Below are 18,549 nucleotides of genomic sequence, written 5' to 3' on the forward strand. Positions count from 1 at the left end.
AAAGATAAACACCCAACAAGTAACACTTGCGTCATAGTCAAAAGAAAATTTCCCAAAGTGCGCAAGATAGAGTTTTGAAAATGGTTCAAATACAATATGAAATGTTGCAGAAGTATATCAAAAGGCAGTGTGGAGTAAAGGAGGTAATACAATATTTCCTTTGTAAAGTGGAATATCAACTTTTATAAATCTGTCAAATATGCCTAACGGAATTCGTTTTTAATCAAAGCTGATACTGGAGATGTTCAGAGAAGAATACACAAAAGAACTTTATTTAGTTGCCTTTGTGAAACGTTGAGAGATTGCTGCTCAAAATCAAAGCAATTAGGTAATGAAGAAAAGAAACTTACAGTGTTCCGCATTCATACTGAAATTGGGGGTTTCTATAACTCACATTTAAATGATGAATCATTAAATATCTACTTTTACATGAAATAATATAACCCACCGATAGGTTTGCAATTTGTAAAAAAAAAACTATTTTCGGAGTGCTGATATTTAAAAATATGTTATATTAAAAAAAGACATCTGAAATTTTAAAAGAAAAATATTTACACAATTGTTTTCTCGACTGATCACTGTACGAATCTCACCTTTTATTCAACAGGACTATAAAGTTGAATGATTAAGCACAGCAAAAGTTTAGCTCAGACAGCCATTAACCAGATCCAAAATAACAACCCCAGTTCTTACAGCTCACGCCGTAGGCATGCACTCTGCAGGTTTCAGATTATTTAAATTTAAGTACATAACTGTAGAAATTGGCAGATATTTTTAGATTTATAATGGTCCCTTTACTGTTGATAATGAATATATGGATCTCTTAATTGTTGCAGCACATGTACCAATGCCCCAAGAGCAATGGCAATGATCCACAAGTGGTGTGCTCCTAATTATTTGTCTCATGAGTGTGGCCATACTTCTACGTTCAGCTTCATAGTACATAGTGTGGTCCAGCTTCTACTATAAATATGTATAATATTGCTTAATTCCAAAGACAATACATATTACAAACGTTTGGATATTTGGCTTGGAAAGAGTAACTGTTCTTCATATAAACAACTTCAAAATTCAAAGAAATGTACATATCTAAAAGGACAATCCAACTTTTAACATGAAACCACTCCTGGTTCTAGGGGAATTGGACAGAAGGAACACATTCCCTATGATCTGGCACACAGCCTTCTTACAGCCCTTTACCAAGAGAGTTGCTGACTGAATCAAGGCACAAAGCTGCAGATGTGGATATGCCAATATTCAATGCGGAATGATTACCTTTAAGTCCCATAGAATACCAGAGAAGTCATAGTCCCAGGCAGTGCCACTTTCGACGCAGCTTTTTCAGCCAAAGAAAGACTGCTTGATGGTGTAAAAAAATCACTTGTGTATCTGAAAAGGTTCAGATTTAAGTAATTCTGCCATTTAAATGTACACTATCATTATCTAAATCTAAAAAAAAAATTCCAGCTAATATTTCCCCATCACTGTCTGAAAACATTTAGGTCATTACGCTAATCAAAGGACTGGGGTCAACTAGAACGCTTCTCCATCCTGTAAACGAAAGTCTAGGTCCATCACTGTTGCGCTCCTGTTGCCTTTAGTAGTTGGGGACAGACAGCATACAGCGGGCGGATACTGACACCATTAAATACTGAGCTGTGTTGGCCAACAGATGCAGGTTTAGTGCTTCTCTTCATGCTGCTCCGTGAAGCCTTGTGTTGTAGACTGTGTGAAGGTCGAAAGCCAGGAGGACATTGCAGACTTCGCACTTGTTAATGCACCACCCACTGAATGACCTAAAGGGCCAAAAAAAATAAAAAACTCAATCATGAACCTAGGTATATCTTATAACATTCAGACCTATTCACAAAAACATTTAGGTATGTAAAGTTATCTCCTGTAGTGCTCTTTTATATTCTTTTACATTCCTATACATTTCACAGAAATAGTAAAGACTGTCTTTTTTGCACTTTTACTAATAGGGAGTTGGACGTTTAGGGGTCGATTCAGAAATGCATGTAAGAGTAAGTAAAGGAGAACTCGTACATCCTTCTGCTGAAGCCCTGAGCTTCCTTGACCTTGGCGGCAAGGATGCAAGAAGCAGATAGACACTGCAGCCCATCGTTGCTCTTTTCGCCGCTTTTATTTGATTTTTTAATTGAGCATAGGAACTATTGTACTTCTCTATATTGTGCGCTTTTCTAATTAAAGATAAATCACAAAAATGTTCATATACTGTGTAAATCTTACTCACTTTCAGGCCTAATCACAAAAGCATTTATGATTACGGGAAGTAGTACTAGAGAACCAAGTGATTCTCACACTTGGGAGCAGACTTCTCAACACTCCGAGTACCCCATGATCACAAGAAGTGAACCTGTGCTGGTTTCCCTCAATATGACACCCCTTACTACAGAAGAACAAGTTACTTACCTTCGGTAACGATATATCTGTAAGAAACATTAGTTAGTTAGATTCCTCACCTTAGAATATCCCCAGGCGTCAGGCTGGATCCGTAAAGATTTTTCGTTAGCAATATCCTTGCGCGTTGCTAGGCGTCGCCTGCGGCTCCGCGTCCGTCGTCAGCGTCGTAATCGCCGGGATAACGTCGGAGTACTTAGACGCCGCCCTCGCGCGCTGATGTCAGTTCTTGTACATAGCTTTCCGCGCCAGGAACGCAGAGCCATGCAAGAGACCGACACTGGTGCCAAAAAGTCTAGGGCCCTGAAAGGGATGACCTCAATCCTAGATATCGGTTCGCAGAACGGGGAGGATGGGTGGGGCGGTGAGGATTCTAACTAACTAATGTTTCTTACAGATATATCGTTACCGAAGGTAAATAACTTGTTCATCTGAAAGAAACACGTTAGTTAGATTCCTCACCTTAGAATAGATACCCCAGCAATACCAACCCCGGTGGTGGGCCTGCGAACCAAGATCACACCAGAAAGTCCTGGAAAACAGAACGGCCAAAGAAGCCGTCTCTCCGGACTTGGCTGTCCAGGCAATAGTGTTTGGCAAACGTGTGCAGCGAGGCCCAGGTTTCTGCCTGACAGATGTCCTGCAAGGGACTCCCAGGCCCAGGGCAGTGGTCGCCGCTGTGGCCCGAGTGGAATGGGCCCTCAGCCCTACAGGAGGTTCCTTTTTAGCTAAGGAGTAACAGGCCTTTATACACAAGAGATGGTTCGTTTGTGCACCGCCCGCCCCTTCTTAGTGCCCACGTAGCCAACGAAGAGTTGGTCGTCCACCCGGAACTGTTTGGTGCGGTCCAGATAGAAAGACAGCGCCCTCTTTGGTTCCAGACGGTGGAGCCTCTCTTCCTCTTTCGAAGGATGCGGAGGCAGGAAGAAGGTGGGCAGAGTAACAGACTGTCCGATGTGAAAGGCAGTTACCACCTTAGGGAGAAAGAAAGAACGAGTCCTGAGAACAACTTTGTCCGGATGGACAGAAAGAAAAGGAGGCTTAGAAGAGAGAGCCTGGAGCTCACTCACCCATCTAGCAGAGGTGATGGCAACCAGGAAAGCAGTCTTAAGAGTGAGAAGACGAAGGGGACAGTTATGAAGTGGCTCAAAGGGAGCGCACATCAGAAAGGTCAAAACAAGGTTCAAATCCCACTGAGGCATTATGAAAGGGACAGGAGGAAACATGTGAGTATGCCCTTAAAGAACCGAGAAACAACAGGGGATTTGAAAAGAGAAGGCTGGTCAGGAACCCGTAAGAAAGCAGAAATAGCTGAAAGATAACCCTTGAGGGTGCCCAGTGCAGAGCCCTGCTGGGCCAAAGAAAGAAGAAAGAGGAGAACCTCAGAAAGAGGGGCGGAAAGGGGATCCACAGCCTTTGCTGTGCACCATGCCACAAATTTGTTCCACCTGCAGGCGTATACCGATTTTGTGGAGGGACGCCTGGCTGCCAGAATAACATTACAGACTTCAGGAGGCAAGTCAAATGGCATCAACTGCCGCCGCTCAATCTCCAAGCATGGAGGTGGAGGCTGGACAGGTTCGGGTGGAGGACCGTCCCCTGCTGCTGCGACAGAAGGTCCTCCTGAAGAGGCAGTCGTATCGGGGGATTGATCGACAGACTGAGTAGCTCAGGATACCAGTATCTTCGTGCCCAATCCGGAGCCACCAAGATGACTTGGGCCCAGTCGCGCCTGATCTTCTTCAGCACTCTGGGCAGAAGTGGTATAGGCGGAAAGGCGTACAACAGACCGCAACTCCACTCGCGACGAAAGGCGTCCCCGAGCGAGTGCCGCCTTGGAAACTCCAACGCGCAGAACTGCTGACATTGCACGTTCTCTTCGGTGGCGAATAGATCTAACCAAGGCTCTCCCCACTGCCGAAATAGGCCTTGCGCAACGTCCGAGTTTAGACGCTATTCGTGATCCATCATGCACCGGCGGCTGAGTTCGTCTGCTCTGGCGTTCAGAGAGCCCGCCAGATGTTGAACCACCAGGGTGATGCCCTGATGTTCCAGCCATGTCCAGAGGCACAGAGCCTCCTGACAAAGGGTCCACGACCCCACCCCGCCTTGTTTGTTGCAATACCACAAGGCGGTGGTGTTGTCCGTGAACACCTGCACTACACTTCCCCGGACAGAGGGAAGGAATGCCTTCAGTGCAATCGGATCGCCCTCAGCTCCAGAAGGTTGATATGGAGCTGGGACTTCACCAGAGACCAGAGGCCTCTGATCTCCGCCTCTCCCATGTGGCCCCCCCATCCCAGGAGGGACGCATCCGTCACTACCACGTGCTCCGGTTGGGGTAGGGAGAGTGATCTGCCACTGACCCAATCGCGGTCCGTGAGCCACCACTGCAACTGTCTCGCAGTGCCCTCCGAGATCAGGACGTGGTCGGACAGGTTGCCCCGATGCTGGGCCCACTGAAACTTCAGGTCCCACTGCAGAGCCCGCATTCGCCATCTGGCGTGATGCACCAACAGGATGCAGGAGGCCATCAGACCCAGAAGCCGCAGCACCAACCTGACCGAAACCCGGGTTAGAGGCCGATAGATGGGAATCAGACCCTGAATATCCCGGACCCGCTGTTCCGGAGGATAGGCCCGGAACTGCGCTGAGTCCAGAACCGCTCCGGTGAAGAGGAGCTTCTGGGAGGGACTCAGATGCGACTTCGGCACATTGATGGAGAACCCCAGCAAATGCAAGAGGGCGGTCGTAGTCTGGAGGTGGGAGACGACTGTCTGGGGCGAGCCCGCTTTCAACAACCAGTGGTCGAGATAGGGGAAGACTGGAACCCCCAATCTGTGCAGATGAGCTGCGACCACCGCCATCACTTTCGTGAACAGCCGAGGGGCACTGGTGAGGCCGAAGGGAAGCACGGTAAACTGAAAATGCTCTTGGCCCACCGTGAACTGCAGGTACCGACGGTGGGCCGGCAGGACGGGGATGTGGAAATAAGCGTCCTGCAAGTCTAACGCTACCATCCAGTCTCCAGGGTCTAGGGCAGCCAGAACCTGAGCTAAGGTGAGCATCTTGAACTTCTCTTTCCGGAGGAAGGCGTTGACGCTCCTGAGGTCCAAGATAGGGCGTAGGCCCCCTTTGCCCGTCTTGGGAACCAGAAAGTAGTGGGAATAACAACCACGACATACTTCTGGACCAGGAACGCGCTTGATGGCCCCCTTGGCCAAGAGGGCCATAACTTCCTCCTGCAGAAGTTGCAAGTGATCCCCCGAAATTCGGTGGCATGGCTGGAGGGGTCGCATCGAAGGAGAGGGAGTAGCCCCTTCGGACGATTTGCAGCAACCACCTGTCCGATGTGATGATGCACCAGTGGAGCAGGTGATGGCGAACTCTGCCTCCCACTGGCATGGAAAGGGCCTGAAAGCTCGGACTAGGAGGGCTTTGAGGCGGATGCTGCTGGGGTAGATGTGGACGGACCGGCACAATGTCCCCCTGTACCGCCTCAGCGGAATCCACGTCCGCGCGGAGGTTGGTTCTGCGGCCTGTGGCTATTCGGATGTGAGGGGGCGCCCCTTCCTTGGCCACGAAAGGGCCGAAAAGCGCCACCGTGGTCGACATTGCCCTACCCAGCGAGTCCGTTGTGTCCAGTCCACATCGGATGGCATGCCGTGCCGCATCCCGCCCCTCGGCAAGAGCCTGGGCGAGTCGTGTACGGGCCTCCTCCGGACACTGGGGCAGCACGTCCTCCACCGTATCCCACAGGGAGTGGGAGTAATGGTCCAAAAGACACGCGGTATTGATAGACCGCAACCCCAAACTAAGAGAGGAAAACAGCTTCTTCCCAAACTGTTCTAGCCTTTTGGATTCCCGATCCGGGGGAGCGGACAGGAAGGAGGTCTGGGAGTTAGAGGCCTGGATAACCAGGCTCTCGGGCGTGGGGTGTTGGGACTGAAAACTGGGGTCGCCCGGTGCAGGGCGGTGGCACCGGGCCACGTTCCGGTCCACAGGAGGAATTGTGGAGGGCTTGGACCAGGTGCCCTTCAGAACGTCAATGAGTGCCTCATTGAACTGCAGCAGAGGCTCCAAGGAGCTTGCTGACGGTTGAAGCACTTCGGTGAGGCCTCACGGCCACAGCAGGCAGTTCTAGCCCAAGGGCTTCGGCCGCCTTGCGCAGCACCACAGAAAATGCAGCACCTTCCTCTGAAGACACGGTCGGAGGAGAGATGACGCCAGTGTCAGGGGAGGTGTCAAGACCACTGGCATCCCACAGCTCGCCTGCCCAGTCCTGAGATAACTGGCCCTGCCGGGCCAGAGGGTCCTCAGACCTCCGGGCAGAAGATGAAATTGCCACTCATTGGCGTCGGGTGCGGCGCCGGGCCCGGACCAAACTGGGGAAAGTCGTCATCTGGGGACGGCGCCGGGGGTGGCACTGGAGGAGTCGGCACCGGCGGAAGGGTCGTGAGTTCGACCGGCGCCGACTGGGATCCAGACCTGGATCCCCCGGGGACCTGTGGCGTAGGGACGGGAGTCGATGAAGGCGCCGGGGCTGGAGCCGCCGGCTCGCTAGGTCTCCTATTCGAGCCTGCGGGGCCCGAAGGCGCGCCGGCAGGCGTCGACGGCAGAGCCAGGTTCCTCATGGCCATGAGGAAAGCACTGACCTCCACCGGAGTCGCGTCAGTCCCAGGGACCAGAGGGTATGGGGACGGATGAGACCCCTGCGGCTCTGTCGGAGCCGCGCGGGTGGTGCCACCAGAACCCTCAGCCGAGTCGCGCGACCGGCGAGGGGAGTCAGAAGAGCGATGTCGCTTCTTCGACTTCTTGCTGTGCTTCGACTTACCGGATTTCGAAGACTTGGACCCCGACGAGTGGTGGTGGCTGCTGCTCCGCGACCGGTCCCTCGACCTCCTCCTCGACCGGGACCTTGAGCGGCGCGGAGCCGACTGCCGGTACTCGAGTAGCTTGCGAGACCGCTCCCGCCTAGCTTTCGAAGTCAAGGCCCAGTAGTCGAGGCACGACTCGGCATCGTGGTCGGTTCCAAGGCAATAGAGGAACCGGCGGTGGTGGTCCGTGACCGACATTAAAGCCAGGCATCCCCACCGGCACCAGAGTAGATGTCGACAAGAATAGAACCAAAAGAGTTCAAAAAAGTTTAGTCCAAAAGTGATTAAAAGGGTATGCCCTTCCCGGATCGGTGTTTACTAGCGCGGAAAAAAGAAGAACTGACGTCAGCGCGCGAGGGCGGCGTCTAAGTACTCCGACGACGTCATCCCAGCGATTATGATGCCGACGACGGACTCGGAGACGCAGACGATGCCTAGCGACGTGCAAGGGTATTGCTGACGAAAAATCTTTCCGGATCCAGCCTGACGCCTGGGGATATTCTAAGGTGAGGAATCTAACTAACGTGTTTCTTTCAGATATGCTGGGCATAGCACATAATAAGAGGGAAGGAAGGAGGAGGAAGAAGCTACAGTCTCTGTGTCCCCACATTAGAGGGACCACCCGGAGAGGACCTGCGAAAGCACATGCGTGAAGGAAGTTCACTACTCATGTCCACATGCTTACAGAAAGTGAGGCTACTTTTTTCTGCCAGGACTCCGAAAGCTAAAGAAGCACTTAAGGGATGCAGGGACACTGGGCACAACATGGGCAGAACATAGGTTGAAGGTGGGTTCGACTGATGAAGAAGCAGAATACAGCACACCACAATATTTAGCTCCTGTCTACCTGTGCATCAGTGGCCGAAAATAAAGGAAGCATCTTGCCATCCATCTTGAGGAGTTCATGCATTATAGATGTTTATGGGCTATAAAATCTACCTGGATCTACTGTTCCCTTGGTTGAGGCCACTGTCTAAACAAAGTGAATTTGCTAATATGCTGCATGGGTTGTGCTGTTAGAGGAAGTTTCGGACTAGGTGTGCTCCTTTATCTTGTCTGGCATTTTCTGTACTTACTTTTACATTGAAATAGCCAGAGCCCCAATGACCTGGCTGATAAGGGTGTATTACTGCTGGGGTTACTGCACCTTTAAGGATAAGACTACTGCAGAATCAGAACCACCATGGGCCCGATTTATAAATTGACAGCGTGGGAATTCTGTTGCAATGACGACAGAGTTCCCGCCCCGCCAACATAATGTTCCACCCACCTGATTTAAATGCGGATGGACTATGGTTTGATGGCGGGTGAGATTACTCAGTCTCCACCATGGCCAAACCTCTCGGATGGTCCAACGGAGGTTTGGCTGTATGTCCGCCCACCTGATTTAGAGGAGCGGACACACAGCCATTTTTCAATGGCACTGTCATGTTGACAAAGCCATCGGTCAATCTTATAATGTGTGAACTGTCCGCTGGGCCAGCGAACATTTCAAAATTTGGCAGGCAGCACCTCTGTCAGGATCACAGAATAATTTACTCCGTCACCCTGTTGGAAGACAGGTAATCCGCCAAATATTAAATCAGGCCCCATCTTTGTTCTTTTCCTTAGTTATCCAGGTGATCCCAGATCTGCTGGCCTCTTTAAACCATTCTCGAGGACCCGTTTTGTTTTAACAGTTTATATAAATAGTTACCATTAATGCCTCATGGTCCTTGCCTCCCACATGTGTGCAGATGACTACTTTTCTCTGCTGTAATCGCAGTATGGTTTTCTATTAGTACTAAACATATTTTTTTATATATATGCATTCAGTATCTTTTCCATAGCACCGCAGTAATTGCACATACTTTCTGACTAGAAGGAGAAGAAAGACAAAAAAAAAGAAAAGAAAACCAAGCGGGGATCAGCACTGTGAGTGAGAGAGAGAGAGATGATAAACCATATTATTTAAACTGATTTTCCCCTCCAGCAGAATCTGGAAGCAGAGGGAAGGTTCACATTTTGAGAAGAGGAGCTATGAAATACTTGCTCAAGTCAGAGTGATGCTCAAGTCCCAGAGCCCAATGACCAGAGCTTGAAGACTGACTATGTGTGATTTTCGAAGGAGGTAGCTGTTTTGGAGGTGTGAGTATTAACAGGATGATGCGTTGTGATTTGTGATTATTTGTTGTTCTTGCTGAGAAGTAATTTAAAGTATGTGACTCGGATGATTTGATGAATCTATATGTTTATTGTGGAGACGTTAAAGAGTTATCAGGCTCGGCGAATCCTAAGATCCAGTGATATCGATATTAAACTAGAGAGAAAAGTGTAGAAAACACTTTATGGTTATCATGTCTGCTGAAGGTTTGTGGTGTAGATCGTGGTGTAGATCGTGAGGTACCACTGACTACACAACTGAGATAGGGATTATAATAATTTGTTGTGACTGTGTTAATATCGATTGGTGTTGGCAGAACCTGATTGTGCAAAGGGTTACGCTACATTGATTAGGGTTATTTTCCGCTTGTTGAGTTTCACTTACGAATGTAAATCTTTTTGTATGAAAAAGTCAGAAAGTGTAAAAACCTTAATATTCCAATTGTTGAATTGCCATTTGAGTTTTAAAAAAAAATGATTTTTTTATTTGTATTTTTTTTTAAAGTTGTAGAATTGTGTGTATGACAGAAATTGTAAAGGAGGGTGAACTGCTGCAAGAAGCGAGATATTATGTCATAGTGTGTTGCGCTGGGATTGGTTGGTTGGTTGGTGTATTGTCGGATTGTGATTGGTTGATGGTGACACAGAGCTGCGCTGTGATAGGCCAGTTGATACCACATTGAGATTGGTTAACAAGTCTTCAAAGATACAAACGGTGACTGGATTGGAGAAGAAGATTTTGACGTTTATGGAACAGAATCAAAACAGATCATTTGGATTGCTCTATTAAACTTGTTAGTGTCGAACTTCACGAAGATCATGAAATGTTTTAAAGAATTTAAGAATTTTGTGAGGAGTGATGTTACAATTCCGATAAGGGAAGGTGAAGGAGCGCCTCCCGAGGTTACACCTTCTTATTATGGGATGGCAGCATTGGGACCGCATACATGTTTGTGGCTTCATCAATGTTGCAGGATTACTGAAAAGGAGGGTCCATTAAGTTTTCCTAGATATAGTACTTTTGAAATTAGAATCCTTGAAAGGTTGAAGGAGAAGCTGTACAAAATGAAGCCACCACCTAGAACCACACAATATAAAGCACCGAATATGGGGAAGAAGGTAGCACGAGACAGCAAATGAGAGAAATATTTGACTAGAACAAGAAGAGCAGTGCGTAATTATGCAGATGGTCGATAGGTTAAGGCACAACAGAGATAAAGGAAAGCTGTAGTCGAGGGAACTAGACTATATACACAGCTATTACTACTGAAACACCAGATAATAGAAAAACAAAATACAGGAAAAATCAAATGAGAAGGATGAGAAGAAGGTTGAGACAGATAGGGATTCAGGACATGAAATATTAGATGCCATATTAGCCGTGCGTCCACCTCCTTATGTGGCCTCTGCCACTAGTACAGATAATGCAACTACCATTTTTATAGTGGCTACTGCCTCTGTTGAACAAAGTAAAATGCAGGTTGAGAGACCATTTCAGACATTCCAAATTGCCCCACTACCTGTTGGCATAACACCAACTATGGTCACACCCGGTGTTGGTGCATCAATTATGAATGTTACAGTACAATTACCACAAATTGCAACAGTAAAGGCAGTGCCAAGGCCGATTGCGACTGCCCTAATAAAACCTGCCCCAACTTAAGGAGCTGAAGGTTTGTGGTGTAGATCGTGAGGTACCACTGACTACACAACTGAGATAGGGATTATAATAATTTGTTGTGACTGTGTTAATATCGATTGGTGTTGGCAGAACCTGATTGTGCAAAGGGTTACGCTACATTGATTAGGGTTATTTTCCGCTTGTTGAGTTTCACTTACGAATGTAAATCTTTTTGTATGAAAAAGTCAGAAAGTGTAAAAACCTTAATATTCCAATTGTTGAATTGCCATTTGAGTTTTAAAAAAAAATGATTTTTTTATTTGTATTTTTTTTTAAAGTTGTAGAATTGTGTGTATGACAGAAATTGTAAAGGAGGGTGAACTGCTGCAAGAAGCGAGATATTATGTCATAGTGTGTTGCGCTGGGATTGGTTGGTTGGTTGGTGTATTGTCGGATTGTGATTGGTTGATGGTGACACAGAGCTGCGCTGTGATAGGCCAGTTGATACCACATTGAGATTGGTTAACAAGTCTTCAAAGATACAAACGGTGACTGGATTGGAGAAGAAGATTTTGACGTTTATGGAACAGAATCAAAACAGATCATTTGGATTGCTCTATTAAACTTGTTAGTGTCGAACTTCACGAAGATCATGAAATGTTTTAAAGAATTTAAGAATTTTGTGAGGAGTGATGTTACAATTCCGATAAGGGAAGGTGAAGGAGCGCCTCCCGAGGTTACACCTTCTTATTATGGGATGGCAGCATTGGGACCGCATACATGTTTGTGGCTTCATCAATGTTGCAGGATTACTGAAAAGGAGGGTCCATTAAGTTTTCCTAGATATAGTACTTTTGAAATTAGAATCCTTGAAAGGTTGAAGGAGAAGCTGTACAAAATGAAGCCACCACCTAGAACCACACAATATAAAGCACCGAATATGGGGAAGAAGGTAGCACGAGACAGCAAATGAGAGAAATATTTGACTAGAACAAGAAGAGCAGTGCGTAATTACGCAGATGGTCGATAGGTTAAGGCACAACAGAGATAAAGGAAAGCTGTAGTCGAGGGAACTAGACTATATACACAGCTATTACTACTGAAACACCAGATAATAGAAAAACAAAATACAGGAAAAATCAAATGAGAAGGATGAGAAGAAGGTTGAGACAGATAGGGATTCAGGACATGAAATATTAGATGCCATATTAGCCGTGCGTCCACCTCCTTATGTGGCCTCTGCCACTAGTACAGATAATGCAACTACCATTTTTATAGTGGCTACTGCCTCTGTTGAACAAAGTAAAATGCAGGTTGAGAGACCATTTCAGACATTCCAAATTGCCCCACTACCTGTTGGCATAACACCAACTATGGTCACACCCGGTGTTGGTGCATCAATTATGAATGTTACAGTACAATTACCACAAATTGCAACAGTAAAGGCAGTGCCAAGGCCGATTGCGACTGCCCTAATAAAACCTGCCCCAACTTAAGGAGCTGAAGGTTTGTGGTGTAGATCGTGAGGTACCACTGACTACACAACTGAGATAGGGATTATAATAATTTGTTGTGACTGTATTAATATCGATTGGTGTTGGCAGAACCAGATTGTGCAAAGGGTTACGCTACATTGATTAGGGTTATTTTCCGCTTTTTGAGTTTCACTTACGAATGTAAATGTTTTTGTATGAAAAAGTCAGAAAGTGTAAAAACCTTAATATTCCGATTGTTGAATTGCCATTTGAGTTTAAAAAAAAAATGATTTTTTTATTTGTATTTTTTTTAAAGTTGTAGAATTGTGTGTATGACAGAAATTGTAAAGGAGGGTGAACTGCTGCAAGGAGCGAGATATTATGTCATAGTGTGTTGCGCTGGGATTGGTTGGTTGGTTGGTGTATTGTCGGATTGTGATTGGTTGATGGCGACACAGAGCTGCGCTGTGATAGGCCAGTTGATACCACATTGAGATTGGTTAACAAGTCTTCAAAGATACAAACGGTGACTGGATTGGAGAAGAAGATTTTGACGTTTATGGAACAGAATCAAAACGGATAATTTGGACTGCTCTATTAAACTTGTTAGTGTCGAACTTCACGAAGATCATGAAATGTTTTAAAGAATTTAAGAATTTTGTGAGGAGTGATGTTACAATTCCGATAAGGGAAGGTGAAGGAGCGCCTCCCGAGGTTACACCTGCTTATTATGGGATGGCAGCATCGGGACCGCATACATATTTGTGGCTTCATCAATGTTGCAGGATTACTGAAAAGGAGGGTTCATTAAGTTTTCCTAGATATAGTACTTTTGAAATTAGAATCCTTGAAAGGTTGAAGGAGAAGCTGTACAAGATGAAGCCACCACCTAGAACCACACAATATAAAGCACCAAATATGGGGAAGAAGGTAGCACGAGACAGCAAATGAGAGAAATATTTGACTAGAACAAGAAGAGCAGTGCGTAATTATGCAGATGGTCGATGGGTTAAGGCACAACAGAGATAAAGGAAAGCTGTAGTCGAGGGAACTAGACTATACACAGCTATTACTACTGAAACACCAGATAATAGAAGAAAAAAAATACAGGAAAAAGAAAATGAGAAGGATGAGAAGAAGGTTGAGACAGATAGGGATTCAGGACATGAAATATTAGATGCCATATTAGCCGTGCGTCCACCTCCTTATGTGGCCTCTGCCACTAGTACAGATAATGCAACTACCATTTTTATAGTGGCTACTGCCTCTGTTGAACAAAGTAAAATGCAGGTTGAGAGACCATTTCAGACATTCCAAATTGCCCCACTACCTGTTGGCATAACACCAACTATGGTCACACCCGGTGTTGGTGCATCAATTATGAATGTTACAGTACAATTACCACAAATTGCAACAGTAAAGGCAGTGCCAAGGCCAATTGCGACTGCCCTAATAAACACTGCTCCAACTTAAGGAGCTGTAGGAAGAATGGCTTCATCAGGGTTCATCCCGAATTCACAGATAGTCCCATGGAAACCATCACAGACAATTCAATCATTGAAAGAAAGGCAAATGATTGTGTTTAGAATGGCAATAGCCCAGGGAGAGGCACATTTATTTGAGGATGGGGGTTTTTCCACCAGTTTCAGAAAGTGGCAGGACTTAGAGGGACAGAAAGTGCAGAATGACAAGTTGCCCCAGAACCTGAAAGGGAGAGACCACTTAATGTTTCAAAACTAAATGTGGAATTAGGAGAAATTATTAGAGGATGTTTAGAACTTGAACATTTGAACCAGAATCAAGAAAAAACATTGATTTACTTGAGAAGGAAATTACAAGAAATGCGGCAATTACACATAATATGTTGACTGATGTGGCCCGAAAGTATGATGTTGACCTTTCAAAAAGTTAGATCACAACAGCAGCAAGGGGAAGAAAGGGGTGAAGAACTGCAAACAGTTGAACCAAATCAACTGCCTGTTATTTCACAAAGTGGCATCGAAGTCTCGGACGAAGAAGAGAATAGACCTAAAGTTGAGAAAACTACTGAAACAGCATTAGCACAAATACAGAATCCGGGTGAAGGAACACGCACTGAAACAGGAGTCATCCGCAAAGTTGAATGGCCATGAAACTATGGTCAAAGGAGACTGAGAACAAGTGTGTCAGCTGATCGAATCCCACCAACTATCAAAGAAGAGGCTCAGAGCCTTATTATGAGTTTGGCGGTCCTCCAGTAGGCCCGCCACCACTGCGCCGAAAGGAGGACTGCCCATCCCTTCGAGTTCCTGCCCGCCAGATTACAACAGTAATCCATGGTGGGCAGACGGTGCTGTGGCGGTCTCACAGTGGAGTCTCTATAGGGCTCATAGGTGAGCCTTAACTGAAGACGCCGAAGTGATAGTACCCGCAGCACGTTCCTGCAGGGTGTGGCATGCATGCCACACTGCGCAGTAACTGGGGTGCATTTCCACAGGGGCACAACATGTGTACTCGCTCCCCCCACATGCACCCCCAGGCCCAGGAGTGGCAGGGGGCCCTGTTAGGGCCCTCTTAGGGCCTCTCGCTCACCTTTTTCATGGCGGGCTCATGGCCATGAAAGGGGCAGTGGACAGGCAACTCGGAATATGCACAGTGGTGCTACAGCGGCACAGCCAGCATATTGCTGGCCCTTTCTGCTGCACGAGTGCCGTGGGACCCTGGATCCTTGGCGGACGCTGCGGTCCTGTGGCGGTCCGACCGCCACACTCTGAATACTGCGGGTGTGCCCACAGAGGTGGAGGTGGTAGGACCGCCACCGCAAGTACGGCGGTCATGGGGACCACTGTACTCATAATAAGGCCTAGATTCAAGCAGTGGAAGTGACACAGAGGAAGATCAACCAACACTGGGAAGAGCAAAACGAGGAAGTGCCTTGTCAAATCTATTCTGCACCTGAATCAAGTGCTGAAAGTGTCAGTGGATGAAGTGTGTGATGTCAAAATTGCCTGGTGTGGGTTCCTGTTGTCCTTTTGAGCCTCTGGGAGATGGTGATGGTTTCTTCAGTCTTCCTTAAGATGCATTCAATTTAGTCACTATTGTCTCTGTGTAATTGTCTATTTGCATTTGCATTTGCTTTCTCATCTGGTCATGTGTCATCATTTCTGTTAGTTTATTCTTTGTATAACTTTCTTGGAGGCTTCTAGGAAATTTCTTTTTTTTAATCCATGGTCACTCACCATTTTTTTGTGGACCGATGCTACTGGTCTAATTATCCCCTGGTGCATGTGCTCTGACCTCAAAAACATGGCAAAACTGGTTGTACACCTGATTAGCATATGTAATTTACCTAGAAGTCCCTACTATAAGGTACAAATGGTACCCAGGCACTGTAAGTTAAATGTTGCTAGTGGACTGCAGCACCTATTGTGCCATCCACTAGGGTGACAGTGTAAACATGGCTTCAGGCCTACCATTGTAGCCCGACTAGGTAGTTTAAAAACTGCGACCCGCCTGTCATAAAAAAATAACCTTTTGTCAGGTCTAAACCTTCCAAATAAATAAATTGGAGAAGGATTTTTATTGTATTGTATGTAGAACTTTTTAACTGTTTTCGTACTTCTAAATGCTTTACAAATTGTCTAAGGTTAAGCCTGTCTGCTCTATGCCATAACCACCAGGGTCTGAGCTCAGGTTTACGTTACTGAAACCTTTACTGGACCTAACAAGTCAGTGATATTACTTCCCTTGGTGGACTCCCATTACTCAACTAATAATCCACTTTCTCACAACGGGGTAACGCATTTGAAAATGAAAAAAAATATACTTTGCCTTAAACTTTATAAAAGAAACAAAACTTTTTGTTTAAATGCAACCTAGTTTCCTTTGAGGAAAATGGGCTGCATTAAAGAAAAACTAGTTTGCTTTATTTAAAAGCAAACAATTTGTTTTGCTGGCCCCAGCAGGTCACTATCCCTCTGTTGGTCTCCAATGATAGAAAGCTGCAATTTGCGACACTGCAACATACCTCATTATTATTCATGAGGTGGGTGGCATGTGTACCACAATAATTCAGATGTTTAATAACCGAGCTATTAGTACGTAGGTCAGTTCTTAAAAATCTGTACTATTTGCAAAAATACTGGCTGCAATTTGTGGCCAGATTTTCGTATATCTGGCTCCAAGGGTCCAATGGATGTAGGATATCTCTGTCAAAAAAACTGGTGGATATCCTATCTGCCCTATTTAGAATGCGTACATGGCTATACACTCTACATGGGGCGGATGGGGCATCTGAAGTGACACAGAGCAAGATCAACAAAGACTGCGAAGAGCAAAACGAGGAAGTGCCTTGTCGAATCTATTCTGCACCTGAATCAAGTGCTGAAAGTGTCAGTGGATGTCAGTGGAAGTGTGCAATGTCAACTGTTTGAACCCCCCAGGATGTCATTGCAATAAAAAATAAAATCGGAAAAGGCTGTTTGATAAAGATCTTTGGAAAATATGGAGGGACATTTAAAAAGACAAAAACTGATTGAAAGGTGCCAAAAGACTGACACAAAATATTTCTTTTTGTTTTAAGAAGATTTACCTTGGCCCAAGGTTGCAGTAAAAGAGTAGGGAAAAGATTTTTATAATAATACGAAGTAGGGCTAAGGTTGTCTAAATGAAGATTGATATTGAACTTAAAAAGACTGTGTGAAAAAGAAACTGTTTGAAAATAAACAATTTTGGAAAAATTATTTGGGCGCAAATGATGAATTGAACTCTTGATAAACACTTTGCTTAAACGATTTGATTACAGACAAACATGTGTTACCTTAGAAATAAATGCAAAATTATTTTGGGTACTATTTTCATAATAGCAGTACTAATAATTAAAATAGCATTAGTAGTGTTCTATTTCACACCCGATTAATAAATTAGATCTACTAATGTAACTACAACTTTTACACACACATTAGCTGAGGAGCAATAGAAAGCATCATTTGCAAGCTACAAGAGAGATGATTACACTACAAACGTTATTCTAGATTAGTGCAAGAATATACACAGGCTATGGATCCAAAGGATTGCTATGTTTACACCCATTTACCATCATCAACTGCAGAAGAGGTTACGTACCATCGTAGTCCACTGTCATTCGCAGTCACATGTAGTATATTGCTTACATTTGTATACAGGCGAAGACATTTTGATTATTTTTCCTTAAACTATGTTTAATATTTTCTAGAGTACCATTACAGCAAAGCATGAATTTACACTCACAAGCAAAACAAATTGACACAGCTTCGTATTATTTTAGACCGTCTATGCCTAAAGATAGTGTTAAGACTTACAAAAACAACCTAATCTGTTTAATGAGATCCTTAGAGAAAGTTTTGATTATGACATTAGAGGGAAGAAATAATAACCTATAACATTGTAAGGATAGAGAAAATTATGTTTTGAAAAATGTTTGGAAGAAAGAAGAAGAGTCAAAGAAAAAAAATGGTTTACCCAAAGCTGAAATTAGACAGAACACAAAAAGAAAAAAAAATGTGTTTATAAAAGAAGAACACACAGTAGAACTAGACATGTGAGAATTATCAGTAGCAAACACATGTACAAATTAATGGGGGACAAGTGGCAACTTTTACAAGGGGAAGAAACTGCAATTCCTGGAGTTTATTTCATTTGTGGACAAGATGCATACTTCAAGTTACCTGCTGATTGGGGGGGGGGGGGGGTATTTGCTATTTAGCCATATTATTTCATAAGATATATCATGTATATAGTATAGATGCATTAATAATGACACCATCACACAGAAATGCACATAGTGCAGAAGATCGACCCAATTAGTGGGAGACTTTTTTGGTGAAATTATACCCCCAGTAGGAGTCATACTGAATGACGACAAGATTAGAAAACGGTCAACAATTGTCAACAAACTGGCAACCAGTACTTCGGGCCCTTTATTAGTTGTAAACACTGAATTAGTAGCTATTAGATCCATGGTTTTAAAAATAGATTAGCATTAGAAATTTTACTC

General features: G+C 45.1%; 1 protein-coding gene across 2 annotated transcripts in view; it reads right to left on the reverse strand.

Moving 5' to 3' along the window:
- Nucleotides 1–244: 244 nt before the first annotated feature.
- AVL9 (AVL9 cell migration associated) overlaps nucleotides 245–18,549 on the reverse strand; it is a 425,217-nt gene continuing 406,912 nt past the window's right edge. For both annotated transcript variants that reach the window (XM_085607507.1, XM_085607508.1), the window contains exon 16: nucleotides 245–1,796. In XM_085607507.1, coding sequence (XP_085463633.1) covers nucleotides 1,681–1,796 — 116 coding nt within the window. In that variant the 3' untranslated portion in view covers nucleotides 245–1,680. The remainder of the gene's footprint in view (nucleotides 1,797–18,549) is intronic.

Source organism: Triturus cristatus, chromosome 5_2 (genome assembly GCF_964204655.1).
Source record: "Triturus cristatus chromosome 5_2, aTriCri1.1, whole genome shotgun sequence".
Lineage (NCBI taxonomy): Eukaryota > Metazoa > Chordata > Amphibia > Caudata > Salamandridae > Triturus > Triturus cristatus.